General features: G+C 33.1%; 1 protein-coding gene across 1 annotated transcript; it reads left to right on the top strand.

Moving 5' to 3' along the window:
• The first annotated feature begins 12,135 nt into the window (after nt 1-12,135).
• On the top strand, nt 12,136-18,206 carry LOC133689625 (NADPH--cytochrome P450 reductase 1-like). Its single transcript, XM_062109561.1, has 18 exons — nt 12,136-12,662; nt 13,182-13,241; nt 13,357-13,433; nt 13,508-13,565; nt 13,653-13,736; nt 13,850-13,886; nt 14,248-14,317; nt 14,414-14,608; nt 14,697-14,789; nt 14,936-15,161; nt 15,268-15,351; nt 15,447-15,598; nt 16,065-16,161; nt 16,508-16,657; nt 16,762-16,839; nt 16,967-17,089; nt 17,211-17,324; nt 17,743-18,206. Exons 1-18 carry the CDS (start codon nt 12,303-12,305, stop codon nt 17,821-17,823), a joined length of 2,139 nt encoding a protein of 712 aa, XP_061965545.1. The 5' UTR covers nt 12,136-12,302; the 3' UTR covers nt 17,824-18,206.
• The last annotated feature ends 8,039 nt before the right edge of the window (nt 18,207-26,245 follow it).

Raw genomic sequence — 26,245 nt, forward strand, 5'->3', positions numbered from 1 at the left:
AGCTACCCCATTTTGTTGAGGTGTTCCAACACAACTGGACTGATGTAAAATGCCATGAAAAGCTAGATATTGCATCATATTTTTGGACATGTATTCAGTGCCATTATCAGATCGGAGAATTTTAATTTTCGTAGAAAATTGAGTCATGACCAACATGTGAAAATTCTGAAAGACATGCACAACTTCACTCTTGGATTTCAGGAGATAAATCCAAGTAACACGAGAAAAATCATCAACAAATGAGACAAAATATTTGTAGCCATCAAAAGATTCAATAATTGGTCCCCAAACATCAGAATGAACAAGATCAAACATCTTATTAGCCTTAGACGATGAAAGCATAAAAGGAAGTCTAGTAGACTTAGATAAATGACATGTATCACATGAAATATTTTGTATATCCAAATTGGGCATTAATTTGGTGAGGACAATGTCTGAGGGATGAGCTAGGCGTTGGTGCCACAAATGTTGCTCTTGATGTATTGAAGAAAAAGCAGAAACTTGACGATACTTGTTATTCTGGGGATGACTCGAAAAATAATAAAGCCCTTGGAAAAATAAACCTTCACCAATCATCTTCTTGGTGGCGAGGTCCTGAAAGAGAACTTGTTGAGAGTCAAAAATAACACGACAATTTAGAGTTCGAGAGATTTTACCAATGGAAAGTAATTGAAATGGAAAGGAGGGAACATATAGGACTGAAGATTCTATATTATTAGACAGTAATTTAATCTTTCCTTTACCTTTGACAGAAACATTTTTTCCATTAGCAATAGACACATGAGTTGGAGAGGAAAATCCCTCGAAATCATATAGGTTGGTCATTTTATTAGTTATATGATCAGTGGCACCAGAATCAATGACCCAAAAATTATGCACAGTACTAGCTATCAAAGCACTTTTAAATGCAGTGAAAATACCTTCTGTGTTTTCTTGCGGAATGTGGGCAGAGTTTGCAAGGAAGCCAGCAAACTTACCAAGGAGTGCCATAGAATCAGAGGCAGATGCTGTCATGGCAGAGTCACCTTTTTCCTTAAGATAGGTAGCGAAGTCATTGAGAAGAGCAGATGGGTTGGTTGAAAAATTTTCAACATTACTGGAAGGAGTATTGGTGAAGTGAGCAGCGGCTGCAACATGACCCTTATGCTCATAGTCCCTTTGAGATCTCTTCTCTTTTTCAAAGTTTGGCTTCAATTCTGGATGAAGGATCCAACACCTCCCAATAGAGTGACCAATATTATGGCAATGGTGACACTTCAAATCTGGTCGTTTGCCCTTGTAAGGTCTGTTGTTGTTCATTGATCTGTTGACAGCATAAACACGAGATTCTGATAAAGAGAGTTTAGAGTCAGAATTCATAACCTTTCTACGAGCTTCTTCTCGTTGAATGGTAGCGCATACAGTAGTGAGGGATGGAAGATCATGATTCATAAGGATCCTGCTGCGAAGATCTTCATAGTCTGAACCAAGACTAGCTAAAAGCTGGAAGATCTTGTCCTCCTCTTCACGTTTCCGTAATTCTGCAGCATCAACTGTGTGGGGACGATAAAGAGCAAGTTCACTCCACATACCTTTCAAGGTTCCAAGCAATTGAACATAGGTTTTGCCGTCTTGCTGCAGGTTAGCAAGATTCCTATTGATTTGGAAAATACGAGCTGCATTGTTCTGATTTCCATACATCTCTTTCACTGCTTCCCATAGTGCCAAAGAGGATTCTGAGTAGCTGAATATTTCAGCAATTTGATTTTCCATAGAGTTGAGTAACTAGGACAACACAAGTTGATCTTTGCATTGCCAAGCTTCATACCCCTGTGAAGAAGAATCAGGAGGTGTGATATGGCCATTGATATAGCCAAGTTTGGATCTTCCACCAAGAGCAATTGTCACAGCTCTTGACCAAGGAAGATAGTTAAATTCGTTTAACAATACCGAGCCTAAACGCTGGTTAGGATTTGGCTCTCCTTCCTGCATATTGCAGATTCTAAAATTGCCATCAGCACCATCTATCTTAAACGAGTCTTCCATAAGATTTTTTTTTTTTAAGCAAACAGCAAGTTATTAAGAACCTGCTCTGATACCATGAAGAAACAAAAGGGAAGAAGATTCTTCTTATTCATATCAATACTGTTACAGTAGCAGGGCTTTATATACAGCGGGTTACAATGAAGTAAGGAAAGGTAACAGTGTTCATATCAGACTCTATCATTATTAAATATTATTCTATCAATTGCAGTGCAAGGAATTGCAGTAGGAATGAGTTCTACAACTTGTGTTGGAGTGAAACTGAAACTCTGCACTTTAAACTCTGTCATCCGAACTGTAGGTGGACTTTGCAATCTAGGAAACTCTGTCATCCGAACTGTAGGTGGACTCTGCAATCTGTGTTGGAGCGGAAGTCTAATGCTTTTCTTCAATAAGACCAGAGCCCTTCTTGCATGTTGGGGGGAGCTTTCGTGAATCTTTTGCCCGCAGGCAATGCTTTGATGTTGGGGTGAATAAGGAGAATGCATCTGATCATCTACGCCAACATCTAAAGGAGTTGATAGAGAGCAGGTGCTGGAGGGGTCAAAGAAGCTATATATATCAACTGTTGTCGACATGGGCGGTGAAGTATTTGAAGGTCTCGCTTCAGCTTGTCCAGTTAGCTTGATGGGTGGTTGGTCTGAGTTGTCGTCAAACACAGCTGAAAGATTTTGATTTTGTTCAAGACCTCAATCATTTGTGGTGGGACGACAACGTAAGGATCTGTGAACTTCTTGTCGTAGATGAAACGATGAGCTGAGGCCTTGAAAGAATCTTCAGCAGGCTTGCTACATAGTAAGAAGTTGAAAGAATCTTCAGCAGACTCATAAAACAATCGACAAGAGCGACAGATAGTTTATGTTCCAACAACAAACTGAAGGCTAACCCAACATGCAAGACGTAATGATGGCCAAGCCAAAGAACAAAAGGCACCTATAGTAGTAATGTAGATAATCAACAGACCAAACAAACAACCCCAATATATATTCCTCAAGTGTAACGAAAAAAGAAAGACCTGCAAACCATCTGGAAAGAACCCAAACACCCAGAAAGACAAACAAAAAGAAATCAGATCCCACCCCCCACCCCCAAAAAAAAAAAATCTTTTCGGTGCATTTAATTTTTGAAGATATTATTATAATTTATCTATATTTTTTATATATTTTTTAAAATAAAAAAAATATTATTTTTATACAATATTTTTAATTTGTTTGGCCTTGCATAATTTATTTTTTTATTTTATTCAACCAATTTCACGTGTTTTTTTATTTCTATTATCTTTTATTGATTTTAATATACAAATTAAATAGGCACAATCAAGTAAATATCTCATTTTATGAGATTAAGTATTTTAATTTACATCTATTTCTCAATTTTTTTAGTTTTTCTTTTAGATAAATTAATAACTTATTTATTCATTTATATATTTATATAGATGATTATTAATTTATTTAATTAAATACTTATGTAAAAAAGTTATTTACACTTTGAATTTTTTATATAAAAAAGCATATTAAAATAACAAGTATGTTTATTTTTTTAAAAATAAAAATATATAACCCAGAACGAAAGATGAATCATAAAGGCAGTGATATATGTGAATTAGTTGTAGCTCAGCTAATACTTCCAGTTTCCTTCCTATAGAGGATCTCTAGCTTGAGCTTCTTTTTCTTATCAAGAAAGGGGGGAAAAAACACGTGTATGATTCATGCCTTTTTATTGAGAACATTACTTACCTATGGATTTAGAAATAACCACTAGTGGAATAACAAGTAATCAGTTACTGTAACATACACTTTTAACTTTAATTTATTTTAGAATTTGATTTTTGCAATATATAGTTGTAGAGTTTAGAACATAGATATTAAACCCGGCCCGAGGTTGACCCGGCCAAGAGGCTAAGTCCCGGGTTTTATAGGTCAACCCGAATCAACTTTGAAAAATTAAAAAAAATATTTAAAACTTTAATATTTCATATGAAAAAAATCCATGTAAATATAAGTTATACATATTATAAATAATGAAGTTTAAAAGAATATTTTAAAAAGTTTTTTATCCCATATTGAAAAGATATTATGTTATCCCTTTAAGTTGAAGTATTTAAATCAAAATATTTTTTATCCCACATTAAAAAAACATAATTTTTTTATTGGGAATATAGAGTATATATACTAATAGGTTTCAAATCCCACATTGAAAAAACATAATTTTTTTCATGGAAACATAAAATATATATACAAAACGGCTTCAAATCTCACATTAAAAAGATATTATATTATCTTTTTAAGTTGAAATATTTAAATCAAAAGGTTTTTTATCCCACATTGAAAAAACATAACTTTTTTCTTGGATACATAGAGTGTATATACTAATATTAGAATTTTAAATCTCACATTGAAAAAACTTAATTTTTTTCATGGGAACATAAAGTATATATACAAAAAGATTTCAAATCTCACATTGAAAATATATTATGTTATCCCTTAAAGTTGAAGTATTTAAATCAAAAAAAATTTTATCCTACATTGAAAAAACATAATTTTTTTTTGGAACATAAAGTATATACACTAATAGGTTTTAAATTTCACATTTGAAGAAAAAAAACATCGAGTCACCCGGGTCATGGGTTGACCCGCTGGATCAATCAGGTTTTGCTAAGTTTTTATTCCGACTGATTTTTTATTAAACTCAAACTAGTCTAACCATCAAATTAACCGGGTCTCAAACCGACCCGTCAGCAGGGCTTAATATCGAGGGTTTAGAATTGATAACTTTGTTTCGTGCAATTTTACTGAGTGGCATATTTAATTTTATTTATTCTATGAATTTGCATCGATTATTGTGACTTGTACGGGATTTTTGTGAATTGTGATGTAATAATGGTTAGCGATGAAGAAATGATTTGGTCAACAACAATATTTTATACAAGGAATATATATATATATATATATATATATATAGAAAAGAATAATCGGCAAGCAATCATTTTATACAAGGAAAGCCTAAATAAAAAGAAATGCTAAAAGTTAAAAAATGATGAGTTTTATTCTCGTACTAGCAAAAAGTATTTTCAAAACTAAAACAATATTTCTTAATATAGCATATTCAAAGCAATCACGCATAATAGCATATTCAAAGCAATCACGCATATAGCACAAGCACCACCTATTAAATGTACTACGTACCGGGAAAACTAGGGTGTGGACAACTCATAAAGAAACTTTGGTCACTCGTTTTTATGTTGTTGGGATCATTGTCAAGTCCGCCGTTGAATGCATCAAGAAAACAATTATACAGGAGTAATTAATGTGTTTCTTAGCAATAAAAAGATAAAATTAAAAATACTATTGTTTTAATAATATAAAAATAATAATATATTAAATCGCTTTGAGTTTCTAAGACTCGAATTGACAACATTTATTTAAAATAAATTTATAACAATAATAAATGGTTTTGAAATTTTTTTTATTAAAAACACAAGGTGGTTCAAGATTTAAGTTGTGAATCTAGCCAGTGATAATCGATTTAATATATTATTATTTTAATATTAAAAAAATAAATATATTTTTATTTTTATTTAAAAAAACTAATTATTATAAAACATGTTAACAACTTAATCTGTATTCAATGAAATTTTTTTTCCCCATTTACCAGTATTCCATGGCGTAGAAAGGACATCATATTTGGAAAATACTAATTAAAAAATTTAATATTAAAAAAACCATCAACTCATCAATTAATATAAAGAAATTAAAACTAAGCTTTGATTGCTTCTGAAATCGGTGTGCGTGTGTATAATGAGTTGGACATAAAGGTAAAAAGGGTGGAAATAATCGCAGGAAAAAAAAACGAGGGATCTCACCAATCACCAAAATCTCCTTTCAATTGTAAACCTTACTTTCAAATCAATTATTTATGTTTTAAAAATATTTGTTAAAAAAATAAACTTTTTTATTTTTTTATTTACTTTAAATTAATTTTTTTATATTTTTAAATTATTTTTATATGGTGATATTAAAAATAACTTTCAAAAAATAAAAAATATAATATTTTAATATATATTTTAAAAAATAATCACTATTATATTTCCAAGCACCCAAGCCTATCACAGCTAACTGGGTAAGGAGTCGCTGAGGGAAAGGGATAATTACACTTTGGTACATTATTATTATTATTTTAGCCTTTCTCGATCGAGTGTATGCATTTTATTTGATTTTTGTTTGATCATACCATCTTTGTCAAAGCTGTCAATCAAATACTTCCATCTAAATTCTGTCAATTTTTTTTTGTCAATGACATGACATATAACTTTGATCTTATTGCATTTATTCTTAGCTATATATTTATTAATTCTCTCCATGCCCATGCCCCCCCGGGATTGAGACTTGGTTATTGTTGTTGTTATAATTGTTTTTTTAATTGAAAAAGATGATATGTTTTAATTTTTAAATAAAATTTTTTTTAAAAGAATTTTTTTTAAAAAAAACCCAAAATTTAAAGTTAGCTTATGAAAGAAAATTGTAAAAAATCAAAATGACGGAGCACAGATAAATACACTTGATAGCTTTGAAAAAAAATTGATATAAAACTATTATAAAAAATGCTAAAAAGCACGGTTTTTTGCCTGTTTGGGAGAGTGGTTGCTGTTACTTTTTATTCAGAAATGTATTAAAATAATAGGTTTTTTTAAACATCATTTTTTATATTAGTGCATTAAAATAATCTAAAAACACAAAAAAAATATTAATTTGAACCAAAGAAAAAAATAAAAAAAATTCAAATTTTTTCAAAAACACTTTTAAAACGCAAAAAGAAACATGGCTTTAAAATGGTATTGTGCTCACATTTAGTGACCGATTGAGAACGCGGTTGAAATTGTGTTCTCTCAATTTTTTAAAAAAAATTTTGCTAATTTTTTTTATGTTTTCATATCATTTTCATATGTTCATCTTAAAAATAATTTTTAAAAAATAAAAAAAATTATTTTGATGCATTTCTAAGCATAAAGCACTTTAAACCGCAACCGCTACCACAATCTCAAACATTGTAAACGCATTATTCATTATTCATAATGCCTTTTTCCCCTTTCCTTTTCCTTTTCCTTTTTTGATTTAGCCTTTATTGGGCCAAATTATAAGCCAATTTAAGCTAATTTATTAGGGGATGGTGAGATTGAAAGACATGAAATCAAAGTAAAAAAGAAATTGAGGAATCATTAGCTTTAGGGTGAAACTGACTATTTTTCTCATAAAAAATAAAAAAAATATATAATTTTATTGGGTAATTAAGTAATTTCGCATGGGTCCATTTAGCATTCAAAATTTAAAGAAGGAAATAATGTCTTTTTGTTTTTATAGTGCATAGTAAAATGACCCTTATACCCTTATATCCAATTTTTTTAAGCTTATCTTAAGTGGCGATGTCATTGTTTCCATATTAGATGAATAGTAAAATGACTTGCATGCTTTTGAGATCAGATTTTCCTTGGCTTATGCTCGAGGCAATTTTGTCTTTGCACTTAGGCTTTTTAGTAATTATCAAGTTGGTTTAGGGACAATTGTGTAATATATATAGACACACACACGTATTGAAACGTGGACAACCACAATATCTTTTGGGCAGGAAGTGTGGGGCCTTCTAGTGATCAAACATCATCTTTCATGGCAACATTTGAATCATCTCAACATTGTCGCCTCGAGGAGGTAGCGTAGCCGAAGGTCACCGGGTTTGGTATCGACAGTCTATTTTTTTCCTTCTCCCCTCTCTCCTCCCTTGAAATTCACGCTTGACATTTAAAATTTCAGGGCAATCCCCTTAGGGATATTTTAGTATTAATCCTCATTTTTTTAATTTGTAATTTTTGTCATTGATCTTTTTGTAAGTTTTCAATTTGTTTTCAATTTCATTCCATATTTTTCCTCATCTTTTTTTTTCCTCATTTTTTTCTTTCTATTTTTGTAAAATTTCAATTGTTTTTCAGTTTCATCATTTGATTAAAATTTTTAATTTGTTATTTTTTTTAATTTGGTCCTCATTAAAATTTTAGTTCATTTGTGGAATTTATTTTTATTTTCAATTTAGCCCTTCAATCCAAAATTATTCATCATCTTTTTTAAAAAAATTTGAATCCCATTCTTTTAATTGATAATTTTTTCTTTTGAATCTTTTTTTTTATTGAATTTTCTTTTTTCAATCTCATCATTTGACATTTGTTTTATTAAAACTTAGACTTTGTAGTTTTTCCAAGTTTGGTGCTTATGATCAAATGGCTCAGGTCAAGGGTTTTATAAGCTAACACAAGTTTACATTATTTTTTTAACTTATTTTCTTTTTCAATCTTATTACTCAATTTGTTTTGAAATAGGATTCATGGTTTTCTTTATTTTTCTTTTTATAGGATTATCTTGATCTCATGACTTTGTCCACATGTTTGTGAGATTAACTCAGGTGGGCTCGTGTTTTTCTTTCTTTCTTTTAATCACTGTTTTTCTTTTAGATCCCTTTATGTGATTGTTTTTTATAGATCAAAATATGTAAATATATTAGACTAATGTGCAAATATGCTTAGTTTATCATAACAAGATTGTAGTTTAAAATGATTAACATGGATTGGTAGTTTATCATCACAAAGGCTTGCTAAACAAAAGATATCTTAGGAAAAACTAGGGTTTGTACATGTTTAAATCTATAAATTAAAAAAAAACCTTAATTCAACTATACTTAAATTAAAATAAGACGTATACTTACTTGTTAAAGCACTTTAAAGTAATGAATTTTTTATTGTTGTAAAAAATGAATCATTTGTCCTTGAGACTTTATTTCTCCTCACTTGTGCAACTAGGTTGTATGCAATATGTCTCCCAAGATTCTAATAACACCACCTTGGTTTATATACACTTCTAATCCAAGGTCTTTGAACAACGAGTATGAAACTCAAATATCTTTTAATAATTTGAACCTAAGATCTGGATTTGAGAGGAAAGCCAAATCATAAAATGAGAATAAAACATTAAAATATAAGGTAAGGAAGAAAGTGTAAAATTTTGAGAAATTCTTATATTAAACTCTTCATTCACCTATTTTTTATAAGTGAATTTTGAAAACTAAAAGGTTGAATTACTAATTCCCACCATTATCAAACTTTAATTAGCCACTATAAATCAAGAATTAAATCTAAAAAAATCAAGGGTTCTTTGAATAGGAAAACCAAGGGTTTTTTTAGATTAATTTCTCACTCACTCATAATATGTTTAATTAAAACAAATTTTCAATAATCCCTAACATGAATGGAAATGTCTCACCAGTTTGAAAACGACTCAAAGATTTACTAAAAGATACTAATTTGATAGATTATCACATCATGATAAGTAGCTTTTGGCTTTAAACATTCCTTGATGAAATACTATCAGATTTACTCCGCTAAATAGTAAATGTGATGTCTTGAACTATTTAGTCTTTTATATAAACCAAGACCATAGTACTCACATAGTTCTCTACCTAGATATTTCATTTGGTTCTTACTGTTGTGTTTATTTTGGCCTTGGATAACTTTTAGAATCATGGGTGCTTTAGGGAATTTAGTCTTTATCAAAATTCTCATAGAAAACAATCATATTTCTTATTCATATAGGGGATCTTTCATTAGGAGTATTCTGTTATACTGCACTTGGTGTACCAAGATATGAAAATTATTAAGAGCTCAACTCACCTTTTTATCACGTTAACACTTATTTCATCATAGAAATAAATATGAAATAATAATTTTCTAGTGTTATTGCGAATGTTATATGACTTAGTTTTTCATTTGAACCTAAATCTTGGGATTTCCAATCAACCAAGTATGGTTAACATCATTACACTCTTTCATTTTTTTTAAAAAAAAAATTTAAGCCCATTCCACTTGATAACTTATATACAAGCTCTCTCGACAAACTTTTAGTTAGCGAATCCGCAATATTTTCCTTTGACTATACAAAGTTAATGGAAATAATTCCATTTGAGAGCAAGTGTTTAATGATATTATGTCTACAACGTATATATCTAGATTACATACTGCTCTATGCCCTTTTAATTATTAACTAATTGTCACAATGGACATAAATAGCTGACACTAGTTTTGGCTAATATGGAATATCCTTTAATAAATTTTAAATCCATCTAGCTTCCTTTACATCTTTATCAAGAATAAGAAAACTCTAATTCTATCATGGATCTAGTGATATACATTTGTTTAGAGAATTTCCATGACACAATTGATCCACCGAGTGTGAAGACTTATCCATTTGTGGATTTCAAATCCTTGGTATTAGATACCAATTAACATCATTATACCCTTCTAGTACTGCTAGATAATTAGTATAATGCAGCTTATGGTCAACGGTATACCTCAAATATTTGAGTACCCTTTGTATTGCTTTTTTAATGATCCATAATTAAATTACTTAAAAATCAACTCCATTTGTTAACCAAGTAAGCAATATCAGGTCTTGTGCAGTTCATAACATATATCAAGCTCTTAATTATCCAAGAATATTTTAATTGATCTATTCTATTGCCTTTATTTTTAGACAAATAAACACCTATATCCATTGATGTTTTCATAATACTATTTCACCTTTAAAAAATTTGTCGAAAACTTTATCAACATAATGAGATTAGGGCAATACTAATTAATCAGATGTCCTAGAAATATTTATGCCTAGCATGATATATGTAACACCCAAGTCTTTCATGTGAAACTTGTTTAGTTAACATTTTCTTAGTAGACTTGATCATGTGATCATTACTGCCCAAAATAAACATATCTTCCATGTAGAGATAAAATGACATAACCTTTATTTGTATTTTTCAAATAAACATATTTATCAATTATGTTGATTTTAAATTTATTTGACAACATTACCTTGTTAAATTTTTCATGTCATTGTTTAGGTGTTTGTTTCAAACTCATATAATGATTTGACAAGTTTACAAACTTTCTTTTCTTGTCCATTAACAATAAACCACTCAAGTTGTTCTACGTAAACCTCCTCATAAAGGTCATTATTTTAAGAAAGTTGTTTTTACATCTATTTGATGTATTTTAAGTTTATTAATAGTTGAAATAGCTATTAACATTCCTATGAAAGTTATTCTTGACACATATGAATATATGTCAAAATCATCCACATTTCTTGTTATTTAAAATATCTAATAACAAGTGTAGCTTCATATCTATCAATAGTATCATTAACTTTCATCTTTCTTTTAAGGATCTATTTATAGCCTAATGGTTTGCTTCCGAGAGGAAGATCCATTAGTTGATATGCATAATTATTCATAATGGATTCAATTTTACTATTGATTTCATCCTTCCAATAAGAAACTTCAAGACTTTATATTGCATCGGAGCAAGTTCGAAGTTTATTTCTAAACAACTATGTTAAAAAACCAGGATAAAATGTTTTGGTTATTTTTTTTTTTACTCTTTATGTGCTCAACTTCATCATCTTCTAACTAATGATGATTACTTGAGGTTTTTATCCTTGAGGCTTCAAAGTTTTTTTGAATTTGTTGTTTTTGATCAAATAACTCAGGTCATAAACTTTATAGGTTAATATAGATTGATATTGTTTTTATAAGCTTATTTTTTTATTTTTATAATTTAATATTGGAAAATCATTATTTTCTCAATTTTTATTTTATTCCAGTTCATATAGCATGTGAAAAAAAAACTAAAGCTCGTATTACTTGATTAAAAGAAAATGAAAAAATTTGATATACCAACCGTGCAAATCCACTAAAAAGAAAAACGTCGGGGCGTGTAGATTGTACAGATACATAGTTGGTTCCTTCTGCCAACAACCCTTTACTACTAATTTACATCCAAAATCTCAACGATTCTCAAGGCTAGCAATTTTCTTTTTAGTTTTCCTGGGAAACAAAAAGACAGAAAAGGGCATTTTAGAACTTCAACTTGACTCCTGAGTCCTGAGATCAACCGCCCAAAAAAGCCTTCCACTCAAACGCAAGTCTTAACCATGGTTAACTCAGTGTTAGGTGAGGTTGACCAGTCTGGTTTGGTAGGCTAGGCGTTACACCTCCCTCCTCTCTTTATTAATCCCCTCTCCTACACTTCCCTCTCAGGAAATCTCTCTGCCACTCTCTCTCTCTCTCTCTCTCTCTCTCTGTCTACCTACACCGCACCAACCACGCAACAAGCAAGAAACAAGAAGCAGAGAGAGAGAGATCATATTCCTCCTCGAAGAAACATTATTTGCTCTGTAAATTTTTGAAAAAACATGCAATCATCAAGCAGCTCGATGAAAGTGTCACCACTTGAACTTATGCAAGCCATAATCAAAGGCAAAGTGGACCCAACAAATGTTTCATCGGAATCCGGTGGTTCTGCTGCTGAGATGGCAACTTTGATCCGCGAGAATCGTGAGTTTGTTATCATCTTAACTACTTCCATAGCGGTTTTGATCGGCTACGTTGTCGTTTTGATTTGGAGAAGATCATCCGGCTATCAGAAACCTAAAGTCCCTGTCCCTCCTAAGCCGTTGATTGTGAAAGACCTCGAACCTGAAGTTGATGATGGCAAGAAAAAGGTCACCATCTTTTTCGGCACCCAAACTGGTACTGCTGAAGGATTTGCTAAGGTACAGATTAGTTTCCCATCATGCTATCAACAGCTTAGGGGTGTTTGGGAAGTTGTCACATGTGTTTTCGCATGAGAAAAATAAAAATAAAAATATATATATATATACACATCAAAAATCATAAAAAAAATAATTTAGTGCATTTTTTTAAAACCATCTAAAATAAAATTATAAGGTGGTGTTTAACATTCTGTTTTAAAAATATTTTTTTAAAAATTTAAAACTTTTTTATTTTAAATTAATATATTTTTGATAAGTTCAAATTATTTTTTATTAAAAATAAATAAATATTATTTTAATATATTTTAAAATAAAAAATACTTTAAAAAATTAACATTTATATTTCCAAGCACCCATTAAGCGATTCCACACCCTCTTAGTTTATTCTTAATGAGCCACATCATCACTGTACACTTGGAAAGGTACACGTGTACGATGAGAATTCAGCTTCAGGTCATGAGTCATTGAGCTAAGCTTTTGTCTTGAATATATTATTTATTTATTTATTTATTGTCGTAGGCTCTAGCAGAGGAGGCAAAAGCTCGGTATGAGAAGGCTATATTTAAAACTGTTGATTTGGTATGTTTGTTATTATTATTATTATTATTATTATTATTATCTAACCTGTTATTCAAATTTTGGTTTTTATTTTCCTAATCAGTGGTTTTGAATTTATAATTTTGATGGATGATAGGATGATTATGCGGAGGATGACGATGAATACGAAGAGAAATTGAAGAAAGAGTCTCTGGCTATTTTCTTCTTGGCCACGTGAGTAGCTTTGATATTTAGTCTGTTTATATGTACTTTTTTTTCCCCTTTACTTATTTATTTCTCTCTTGTAGATATGGAGATGGTGAGCCTACAGATAACGCCGCGAGGTTTTATAAATGGTTTACAGATGTAAGGTTTCGATTGGATGTTTTGATCTGGTTTGGTATTAGAGCTGGATTTAATAGTGTTTTTGGTTTTATGATTTTGTGAATATAGGGCAATGAGAGGGGGGAATGGCTTAAGGAACTTCCATATGCTGTTTTTGGTCTTGGCAACAGGCAATACGAGCATTTTAATAAGGTGTGTAATGCGACTCTATTTATACCTTCTTTCACAATTAGCTGATGGATTAATTTTTTTATTTTGTTGTTTTTGCTGATTAATTTTTTTTGCCCTTGTTTTTGGTTGAACAGATTGCCATAGTGGTGGATAAAATCCTTGGCAACCAGGGTATGCTTGCATTTCTCTTTACAAACTTGTATATAATTTTTTTTGCCTTTTGATGTTAGCTACCTTCCTTGCTCGGTTGAATAGAGTCTGGTAGGTTATCATGATGCATGCAAAGCTCTTGGTCCAAAAGGACCACTGTTGCTACAATTTAATTGTTTGGAAAGAGAAAAAGATAGCCCAATCAGTTGCATTGTTAATAAAAGAATTGACATGGTTTTACGATTAATCAGAAGCCACAATGTGGTCCTTGATGTTGTTCCTTGTTATATCAAATGGTTTTCAAGAGCCAAAATATGCTCGTTGATATTGTTCATTCTGCATAGCTAATCAGTTCTCATTGTTTATTTCTTTGCTTTTTTAGGTGGGAAGCAGCTTGTTCCAGTGGGTCTTGGTGATGATGATCAATGCATGGAAGATGACTTTGCCGCATGGTAATAAGAACTTGAATCAGTAATCTGCATGAACAGAATGAGCTTTCTTATATCGAGCGATCTTATTCTAACCTTCTTTTCTACTCTCTATTTTAGGCGAGAATTGTTGTGGCCTGAGTTGGACCAGTTACTTCTTGATGGGGATGATCCAACTGGTGTTTCTACCCCTTATACTGCTGCCGTGGCAGAATATCGGGTTGTATTGCATGACCCTGAAGATGCACCGTTAGAGGATGATAACTGGAGTAATGCGAATGGTCATGCTATTTATGATGCTCAGCATCCATGCAGGTAACATAAAAATGTCCATCTTGCAGAGTTTCTGGTGACAATTTTGTAGGTTATTTTGATCTAAAATGTATTCTGTTTACTGCTGAAGGGCTAATGTTACTGTGAGGAGGGAGCTTCATACCCCTGCATCTGATCGTTCATGTACCCATTTGGAGTTCGACATATCTGGCACTGGACTTGTGTAAGTTGGTTGCAACAATTTTATTGTTTTCACACTTGTTTTCCCTTGAAAATGGTTGGTATCCAAATGCATTTTCATGGGGAATTCTTGTAAGAGAACATCGTGCACTGATTACACATCACACAATTTATTCTTTCGTTGCTCAGATATGGAACTGGTGATCATGTTGGTGTGTACTGTGAAAATCTAAGTGAAATTGTTGAGGAAGCACTGCAGTTGTTGGGTTTATCGCCAGATATTTACTTCACTATCCATACTGATAATGAGGATGGCACACCACTTAGTGGAAGTGCCTTGCCACCTCCATTCCCATTGTCCACCTTAAGAACAGCTCTAACTCGATATGCTGATCTTTTGAGTTCACCCAAAAAGGTTAGCTGCTTTCTTAATTTGATGCATCATTGAGTTTTACATTTTATTTTATACAAGTTTTTGTCACATTTGAGTAATCTATTGTTGCAATGCATATGCTTTGCAGTCTGCTTTAATGGCATTAGCAGCTCATGCTACTAATCCAACCGAAGCTGATCGGCTAAGACATCTTGCATCACCTGCTGGAAAGGTTGTAAATCTACCAAAAATACTTTCGTTACCACAGTAGTGACTGTTTTAGTATGTAGTTTTAAGTGGATTTAACTTTAAATTGCATTCGTACAGGATGAATATGCACAATGGATAGTTGCAAATCATAGAAGCCTCCTGGAAGTCATGGCTGAATTTCCATCAGCCAAACCCCCACTTGGAGTCTTCTTTGCTTCAGTTGCCCCGCGATTGCTGCCAAGATACTATTCTATTTCATCATCTCCAAGGTGAATATTTTTTTTAACACTTCTTCTGGAACAAGTTTCTAATTAATCTCCTAGTTTCCTGATGGAAGATGGCAAGGGATTCATATCATGTGTCATCTAACCTAAATTCTTTTAGCTTTCTCAATTTCCTGAATGAGAAGCTCTAGTTGGTGGCAAACAAAATTATGTTGTACAGATCAATGACATAATATTGAGGAGAACAAAAAATTGTATTTGTAACTAGGAAATCTTTCAGAGGAACTATAATTGGAGTCTGGATATTCATATTTACATGGCACAAAGAAACTTCTACATGTTTAAGGATTACTTTAGAAAAGAAAATCACGTTCAGCTCCCTTCTTTGCTTGGGAGGAACTTCAAAGTTGGAATTGCACACCTCTTTGGTTTATCATTCTCTATCCATGACTTCTTGTTTTCCTGTTCTTTGGAATCTTATGTGCATACTATGTGAAATTATGTTCTGCAGCATGGCACCTTCAAGGATTCATGTTACATGTGCACTTGTTCTTGAGAAAACACCAGCAGGTCGTATTCACAAAGGAGTGTGCTCAACTTGGATGAAGGTATGTGTTCTAAATTTTTTGATTGTTGTTTATACTTTTTTTTCTTATGTCGAAGCAACACCACAGGGCGTAGCTCAAAGATAGAATGAATTGTGTAGTAAGCATATCAAGTGTCTTAAATTATCACAGGGGTTGAAATCGAGTGATCCACGTTACAATGCTAGATATTAGGGTTGGCCCACCCAAACCCCTGCACATCCCAAACCCTTGCATGTGTACTGAAGTTTCTATTTCAATTGTTTGCGATTGGATGTTTCCTCACAGTGAATATATACTTTTTAACTATAATAGAATAATTTTACACACCAAGTTTGTAAGGCTCATTCTTATTTTATTCCTTCCACAGAATGCTGTGCCTTTAGAGAAAAGCCATGATTGCAGCTGGGCACCTATTTTTGTTAGACAATCAAACTTCAAACTTCCAGCAGATACTAAAGTTCCCATCATTATGATTGGCCCTGGAACTGGTTTAGCTCCTTTCAGGGGTTTCCTTCAGGTTTGGACTTGCAAACTTGGTTCAGTTGTCTTTTTTCTAGCAACCCTTCTTATCACTTTGAAGTATCTAATCTGATCATCTGTATTTTGTATTCTTCTTTTCAGGAAAGATTAGCCCAGAAAGAAGCAGGAGCAGAACTGGGATCCTCTGTATTATTCTTTGGTTGCAGGAACCGTCAAATGGTAGGTTATGCTCCTATCAGCTCTTGAATGCTCTGTAATTGGTGTAGGGGTTTGCTCTGTGGTTGGTGTAGGGGAATCTCTACCTGTATTTTTCAAAACGTTCATTTAACTCGCATAATCTTTGCAGGATTTTATCTATGAAGATGAGCTCAACAATTTCGTTGAAAGTGGTGCACTTTCTGAACTATCTGTAGCCTTCTCACGTGAGGGACCTACCAAGGAATATGTGCAGCATAAGATGATGCAGAAGGTACTTGTTTCTGTTTCACCAACTACCGTTGATGGCGAAGTTAAAATGCAGCAATAACATTTCCTTACCTTTATTTTCTTTTTTTAACTAAAGCGTTGAGTATATGTTTTCTCTGGTTCAGGCTTCTGATATCTGGAACATGATTTCTCAAGGAGGATATTTATATGTTTGTGGAGATGCCAAGGGCATGGCTAAAGATGTCCACAGAACTCTCCACACTATCGTGCAAGAGCAGGTAAAAAATAATGTCCAGTTATTGGGAGTTTCTTTTTGAGGTTAAAAGTCGCTAAAACGTGGGCAAAAAAGAAAGTCCCAACAGAACTCCCCCCACAGACAGATGTCCATAGCTGCTTTGTGATTGAGTTTTTTTCCATGTTGTCATTGCCTCCTTGTCTTGCTCGTGGACAAATATCATACACAGGATCCTCCCTTTAGTTACTTGTATGGCTAGAATCCACATCATAATATAAATCCGTCCCTTTTTCTGGTGTCAGAAAGCACCATAGCACCCTTTCTCCAATTTTACTGGTGTAATATTTCTGCTTGTGTTATAATTCGTTTCACTGTTTTGGAAATAATCTGTAGCTGGGTTTTAAATCAACTTGTCTCCCCATTTCATTATTAACCTTGTGTTTACTTGGTTGTGGATCCAGGGATCTCTTGACAACTCCAAGACAGAGAGCTTTGTGAAGGGTCTGCAAATGAATGGCAGGTATCTGCGTGATGTATGGTAATGAGCCGTTCATGTAGGCAAAGAGAAAGCGGAGGGTAATGCAAAAGTTAACTCCGTTGAAGCCTTGCTGGGATTGAAGGGATTTTCGAGAGGGAGGCTTCTTGTGATGCATGCCTTCGTGTCCCCTAAAAGGGTCGTCATTGAACTTTCTACCATTATAGCAAATATTGTTATTCTTTTCTCTCGTCTCCTATTAAGGAATTTTTTTGCCCATGTAATTTATCTTTTATACGTAATGTAATAATTAAGAGTAGCCCTAGTGCATGACTTGAATTTTCCTTTCATGAACCAACAAAACGGTTCAAATGACAGACAAATATTCTTCTCGTACGTGCAAGTGTTTGTATGAATGGAGATTCCAAGTTTGAAGTTTGCTACGATAAATTTCTGTATGCGCCTTTTAATATTCTTGAATTCTCTCCCTCAAGATCCACTGAGGCAACGATGTATGAGAAATGGTATCCATGACTGCTGACTTAGGTAAGAACAGAATCTGGTCTGGTTTTGGGTCTGGAGTCGAGTCAAGGCTAACATGATCAATGAACCACTTCTGACCCTGACGAAACCAGGAGCAAGCCTTTGATGAGCCCTTGCGAGCGAAAACCAATCGAACTCCACTTCTGTATACTTTGTTTTAAGAAGAAGGACATGCTGTTTAAAATAAATGTTATTGGTGGGGACAATTTCAGTCCACCAAAGGAAGTATTAATCAATGCAGGCAGGCAGGGACTTTGGATGAATCCAGGGCCATTCACTATAACAAAAAACTGTGGGCACAGATAGCTCCCTCTCTCTCTCTCCCTCTTTTTTAATTAATTAAATGAAAGTGGGCTCACATGGTTGTTGAGAAGAAGGGTAACCCTATGAATTTTGGCCGGCAAACAATTAATATGTTATGTAATTTTTTTTTTTGTCCTGAGCTAAAAAAATATTATAAAAAAATTTTTAGCCGACAAAATTGTTTTTTTTTTAAATATCAAATGATAAAAATAAAAAATAAAATAAGTAAAAAACAATGTTAATATGTGTTAATTTTTTAAATTCATAATCCGAGTCATTTGACTATAAACAATAAATTTAAAAAATAGGTGAAGTTCAATTCTCAACTAACCAAATAATGATATATTAAATTGAAAAAAAAATCAACTATACAAAGGGAAACAAAATAGAAATTATAAGTTAAAAAAGACTTAGGTTGCCCGAGCCAACTCACCTAATCTACAGGTCAGGTTATGAGACCCGGATAATGCAACAAAAAGTAAAACAAAGTAAATAACAAACCCTTTTGTTTTTTTTTTTAAATGTTGAATGTTGAATGTTGAATGTTGAATCATGAGAAGAAAAAGATTAGGAAAATAGCAATTATAAGAAGAAAAAAAAGAGAATTGAGCCCACCTGGGTCAACTCGCCAACCTAACAAGTAAGGTTATGAAATCAGGATAATCCCATAGCAAAAGGAAAATGAAGAAAATCACGAAACCTCATTTTTTAAAGGATAAAACGATGAGTGATGAATTTGCAAAATAAAAATCAATTAGGAAAATGATATACAAAACAACAATTAAAAGAATAAGGATCATATCTGATATAAAAATCAAACTATATAACATCTCAAGGGATGAAATCGAAAAGAAAAAAAACACTAACTAAGAGAATAAGGACCACATTTGATATAAAAACCAAATCAAATTAAATTTCAAAGGCTGAAATTGAAAAGAAAAAAAATAGCAACTTAATCCATAGGGATGAAATTAAAAAGAAAAATTAATCAAAAAACAATTCTCAAACAATCAAAAGAATGAGAATTATAATTGAAATGACAATAAAAACAAAGGATGTTTTTATTTTTTTCTTGGCCAACGTGCATCCTGAGGCCATGAGAGAGAAAAGAGGGGGGGAGACTTGACCGCTGCCAAACCATCGAGAATCACCACACATACGCCAGCCCAATAGAAGTGTTGCTACTCGCCAGAGTTGGTGACATGGTGGTATAGTGTTTTTGGCTACCGTATAACGTGTCACGCGCCACTTGAATGCGGCGTTCTCCTAAGATATCTAATATTTTTTTTCTTTTTAATTTTATACCTCCAAAAAGACCAAAGTAACCATTATTCACATTGTGTTTAACGCAAAATCAGGATAAAAAGTTGAAAAAACCCTTAGATGACAACCTATAAAATTTCAGACACGAGTATATTAAAAATGAATTTGCAAAACAATTCTTCCATAGTAGCCTAAACAATTTTGGCCATAAGGGTTTGGCAGTAATTATATTGTGCAACCAAATACAAAATGATCAAAAAAACCATTTAGTGCAAGCTATTTTTTGCCTTTCTTTTAAGGGTAGTATAATATTTGTGCTATTCATTTTTGTTTAAAAAGCCTAACCTGACTAACAAAAATCAACAATAACGACTTAATTCCTATGAAAAGACGATATCACCCCTCAATCTAAGGGTATTTTTCATGAGTAGAGAAGCAAAATAATCATTTCATTGTAGTAATAATCTATAAAGATAATGTCAACATAGTTTCTTTAGGTGTTGGGTTTGAATGGTAGCTGGGGTTATGCCCACTCCCCCCCCCCCCTCTCTCTCTATATATATATATAAAAAAGAATAAACTGAAAGCTTTTTCAAAACAGGGGTGTCATGCCCCCTAGCCCAACTGTCGAGGAAAACGATGTGTCAATATTTTGATGTTTTGAGGCAGTGGGGAGGTTTGTTCTTTCTAATTATTAGATAACGATCTTCACTCTCTTCTTGTTTTTTTTTTTTAATGAACCAAGAGAACCCGGGACTGTCTTTTTCTAGTCAAGTTTCTTTCGCCATAAACACGGGATTTTCTATATAAACTGCAGGCAGAAACAAGGGTTTTAGACTCTTTCAAGAGCAGCTTGAAACTCGTTTTACAAAATCAACTATCACATAGATTGTCACACACAAGCACATCCGCATAGTAGTTTTTACTTACTATCTTAGAATAAAAAAAAGATGAAAATAAAAGAAATATATCTCTCTGTATCTTTTGTTTGAAGGTATAAAAACTAACTCCAAAACTATTTCTCTAAAATTATTTTAAAAACAGATTTATTTTATATTTTATATCTCTCTGTATCTTTTGTGTTTGTTGAGACACTAACAAAACACAACGCAACCCAAAAATCCATGGCTGCAAATCTACCGGGCAAAGTTTGACCTGGGGCCCCGGCAAACACTCGTCACGTTTAAAACCCGAACATAAAGTTGATAATTAGCAGTATTTAGTAGCAAAAGAGAAAAAATTAGTGGTAAGTGCACCACGTTGTGAGCCACAAAGCTCGAAAAGAAACAAACCAAACCAAACCAAACTGCTTGGTATCTGACTACCTAGACCACAAGAAAATGGTCCTCCTAGCTATACGAGGGAAACAAAAAGACATGGAGATTGTACCGCGTGAAATCACATCAATATCATTATCATTTACAAGAAGAGGAATCACCACTTGCAATTACAAGAGACATAAATTGGCAACTTGGTGTCCTTTCTTAAAAGAAATTTAAGTTTCTAGACTTCAAAGGAATGGGGACAACTCAGTAAGACAAAAGCATCGGATAAAAAGAGATGTGAAAGAGGCTAACACCGATACAAAGCAAAGCATCTAAACAGAATCAGAAAAACACATTGTGAATATAATAAACGGGAATGGAATCAGGGATGTAGGAGCATGGTAATTTGATCTTGAATAGAGGAAAGACACCAAAAGATAGCAAAGACTATACTCGAACATATCGGGGGCAAGAAAAACTCTCAAAAGAGAACAAACAAGACACAAACTAGAGAAAAAATACTCTTAACTTAAATCACTAATCCGTCACTTTAACTTTTAACATGAATAATTTCCATTATTCAAGATACTTGCATGTTTAGCTGTAATTTTATAGCAATAGAAATAATACAATGGGGTATCTCTACTGTTATCTTTCATTGCTGATGCGCTTAGTCAACTTTTTCTTTGTGGTTTTGATATTTGTAGTGTGATGGAATGTTGTTTTAATATGGATTACAGGACCGAAAGATGCAAGAGCGGGGTTGGCAATCGCGGTGGTTCGCAAAGGATAGAGGATAACTAAATACGACATGCAATGATGATTAGGCTGTGACAATATATTGACACGGTTATTGGTGGAGACATCAAACCAGAAACATTGTTTAAGCACGCGTATGATCATAAACGATGGAGGATAGCCCAAACCATTAAGAAATTGGACTTTAACTTATGTTTTTGGGTTTAATTTATATGAACTTTTAGTTGAAGTTTATTAATTTGACTTTATTTGTTATGTTTGATTTAATTATTGTTGGGTATTTTATTTAGTAAGCCATAAGCCCAATCGCTTATTCTAGTTAGGGTTTTAGTATTTATATCCTACTTTTCTAAATGTTAGAGAATTTTTTATGATTAATGAAAATATTGCAGACTTTGCATATCTCCAATCCCTTTTCTTCTCTTCTTTAGCTTTCTTCTTTCTCTAAAGCTTCTTTCTTTTCTTGCTTTAATTCTTATTATTTATTGTCCCGCATCAAATTTGGTATCAGAGCCAGGGTTTTAATTGTTCTTACTATTAAACGATCCACATGTTTATACTTAACCCTAGATCCGGTTTGATCTAAAAAAAATCCTATTGTTCTGATTACGGGAAAAAAAATCATTGTTCACTGTTCATCACATTGTTCATCATCAACAACAACAATCAAATTTTCAGCAGCGGCGCCCCTGCCATCAGCAGCACCTTAGCCAATCATAGCAGCAGACCTACCACCGAGAAGACCTGCACATCAGTCCACAGATCCACACCGATTTACTACCTCCAACACTCCCGTAGCGTCTCCATAACAGGAAGTCCTCACCAGCAGCAGCAGATTAATGGGTTACAATAATCTTAGCCCACGCCACCATAATCAACCAATCAAGACACTAGCCACGCCACAACCTTTGCCCCGACTAGCTTTCTACTGCCATTCAACTTGACAAATCCCTGTAGAAGACAACAACCCGTAGCCACAACAGGTCACCCACACCAGCAGCAGTAGATCTTCGTCGGCGGTTGCACATCAACCAGTTCATCCTCTCCTCGCCATCGGCAGATCAGACATCCAACCACCACTCCACGCCACAAGAAACCCACAGAGCCACACCGAGTTATTGTCTCCACAATAGATCTTTGTCTTTAGCCTCAGCTACCGCTAAAGCACACCCTCTAGCAGCGGCAACACCAGCACCAACCACAATCACCATAACTGGTCCTTCAGACCTATTGATACTGCAACAGTCACGCCTCGCTGCCAGCAAATAACAAAAGGAAACTCAGCAATTGCAGCACAGAAGAAGGAATTTGAGGCGAAATTAATTAACATTGCCATGCCAACACTCTGGATCCACGTCAGCCGCCACATCATCACTTCAGAGCCATATCATGCCAATTAGCTGCCACATAAGCAGGCATCGCCATATCATCCCTTATTTCCATGTCAGTTGACACGTCATTTGAGGTCCATTCACGATCGAATTCGACAATTTAATGTTGGTCGGTAAATTACTCTACCTTTTGATTTGTTGATTTTACTGTTTTGGTATTGCACTTGGTATTCAAAGTTGCCGTTAATATTACTTTTGTGCCGATATATATATATATATATATATATATATATATATATATATATATATATATATTACTTCACCTTGCATTGTTATCTGTTAACTCTTGCTTACTAACCTCTTTCTTCATTGATATTTAGCAACTAGTTGTTGAGCTTCCTGAAACTTTTGAAAAGTTTAGCATTGCATGTTTATAATTTTTCTAGCATAATATGTTACTTATTTATCTTCACATAAAAAAAATTGAGATTAGCTTTATTTTTGTATTGTGACTTCATTTGCAAGTACCATTTATGATCTCAATTTTATTTCTAAATGAATGTGGCATGCTTTTATATCATGAGTCCTAACAAAATAGAAGCCCCTACTTTTAATGGTCGTCATAACCCTTGGATATTTGATATGTGGATTCGTGATATGGATCGATTTTTTGAGTGTCATAACTTATCTGATAATATAAAAGTTAGATTTGTTAAGATGATGCTCATTGGTGAAGCTAAAATTTATTGGAGAGATGTTGAGGATTGTTTAGAGATGAGAGATAAACCTTCTATAACTGATTGGATCAAAATAAAACAAAATCTTTAGGAAAAGTTCCTACCTCAGTCTTATAGGAATAAACTCTTAGACCAATGGAACAATCTAAGACAAGGGAATAAGTTTATCAATGAGTATATAACACAATTTAACGATTACATGATGAGATGATAAGAGAGAATGAAGTCATAACTTTGCGTAGATTTCGTAAAGGTTTGAATGATGATCTTAGAAGAGAAGTTGTATTTCAAAGTGTATCTACCCTTGACCAAGCTTGTACCTTAGTTCAAAACTACAAGTTGACCATAAAGAATCAGTGGAAGAATCGCCAAAACTCTTATAGTATCCCTATTAGGTCCCAATTCAGAAGTAGTGATTCTTTGTTAGGTGCTTCACTCTTACAGACCTAATCCTAGTAGCGCCCAACTTTATAAGAAAGATAAGGGCAAACGAGTTGTTAATGAAGTGTCTAAGAGGTGAGTTTAAGAGTTTTTATTAAGTGTACTAATTGTTTAGGATTTGATCATATCTCTTTAGATTACACCTCTAAACCCTTAGTCATCCAAAAATATAAGGATATAGGTAAAGAGAAAGATTGTAGTGTTGAAGTGTATGAGCCTAATCTTGAGGATTTTAGTGACCTAGATGATGAGGATATGCAAGAAAAGGGACTTAACATAATGAGTCCATGTGAGCTTGAGAATGAGGTTAAGAAAGTATCTGATATGTTTGTTTTAATGGTAGAAGAAGTTTTAGGAAACTCTTCAATGAAATCGCCTATAGAGATAAGTATGGTCTTAGAAGAGTCTTGTGATATTAGTCCTCCTAAACTACCTGATTCCTCACCCCACATGCTTGGTGTTCTGTCATAAGTTTAGAGCAACATGTTGAGCTTCCTGACCCCTTACCCCATGCACGTGATGAGGAAGATGAAGATAATCCTAGTTTACTTGATTGTGTCCATACCATATCTACACAGGTTTCAACAATGTTTGTCTCATTCCACACTTTCAATCATTTAGTGTTCATAGTTACAAACGTGAGAAGCCTTTAGAACACCTTCCCATATCTCCTCACAATAGGATGTCTAAGTCAGTTGAGTCGTTAGCATGTAGAGTTCATAATTTGCATGTTGAGATCATGAAACAAATTCAAGAAAGTAATGAACAATACAAATTTCGAGCTGATTTACTTAAGTATCATTATGCACTTAATATTGAAGATTATTTCATGATACAGATTAAACCTGAACGGTGTTCTTTGAAAACCGATCATAAATTGCAAGTAAGTAGTGCTAGACCATTCAAAGCATTACAAATAATTGAATCAAATAATTATGTCATTAAATTGCCATTAAACTTTGATATTAACTCTACTTTTGACATGAAGGACCTTGTTATATATAAAACACAACATCTTATCCCTAATGCTCCTTTTGAAACCCTTGCCTTATTATCCTTATCTTTGGCGTAAAAAAAAACATATTAATGCTACTTTAAATGCACATGTTTTTACTAGGGATTGTGAACTTCAGCAAATCTCAATATATAGGCTCGACGACTAGATTTAGACTATACTTGGATTATCAAAAAGACATCACAACAACTTGATCCTTATCTTTGAGAGTGTTATCGGAGTCGCCTTGACCTATACTCAACTGGGTCAAGTTCTTCCAACCCCAGGAGAATTGATGGGGATACCGAACCGAAAACATTGTTTATGCACGCGCATGATCATTGATGATGAAGGATAGCTCAAACCATTGAGAAATTGATCTTTAGCTTATGTTTTTGGGTTTAATTTATATGAATTTTTAGTTGATGTTTATTAATTTAGCTTTATTTATTGGGTTTGATTTAATTATTGTTAGGTATTTTATTTAGTAGGCTATAAGCCCAATCGCTTGTTCTAGTTAAGGTTTTAGTATTTATATCCTACTTTTCTAAATGTTAGGGAGTTTTTGATGATTAATGAAAATATTGCAGACTTTACATATCTTTAATCCCCTATCTTCTTTTCTTTAGCTTTCTTCTTTCTCTAAAATTTCTTTCTTTTCTTATTTTAATTCTTATTATTTGTTATTTATTATTTATTATCCCGCATCATGCAACACAAGAAGATGGAATCAGTGAGTCATTCAACTGGATCACTCTAGAACAAGTGCAAAACAGAGTGTTTGCTCAAATCCCACATGCAGGTAATCAGCAGTTAAATTAAGGTGGTATGAATTTGTCGATCATGGCTCATG

Source organism: Populus nigra, chromosome 3, assembly GCF_951802175.1.
Source record: "Populus nigra chromosome 3, ddPopNigr1.1, whole genome shotgun sequence".
Taxonomy (NCBI): domain Eukaryota; kingdom Viridiplantae; phylum Streptophyta; class Magnoliopsida; order Malpighiales; family Salicaceae; genus Populus; species Populus nigra.

Coding starts and splice junctions, on each gene's coding strand:
- LOC133689625 (XM_062109561.1), top strand. CDS start 12,303: ATGCAATCATCAAGCAGCTCGATGAAAGTGTCACCACTTGAACTTATG. Junction 16,162..16,507: donor TGTGCTCAACTTGGATGAAG/GTATGTGTTCTA, acceptor TTCCTTCCACAG/AATGCTGTGCCTTTAGAGAA. Junction 16,840..16,966: donor GTTGCAGGAACCGTCAAATG/GTAGGTTATGCT, acceptor TAATCTTTGCAG/GATTTTATCTATGAAGATGA.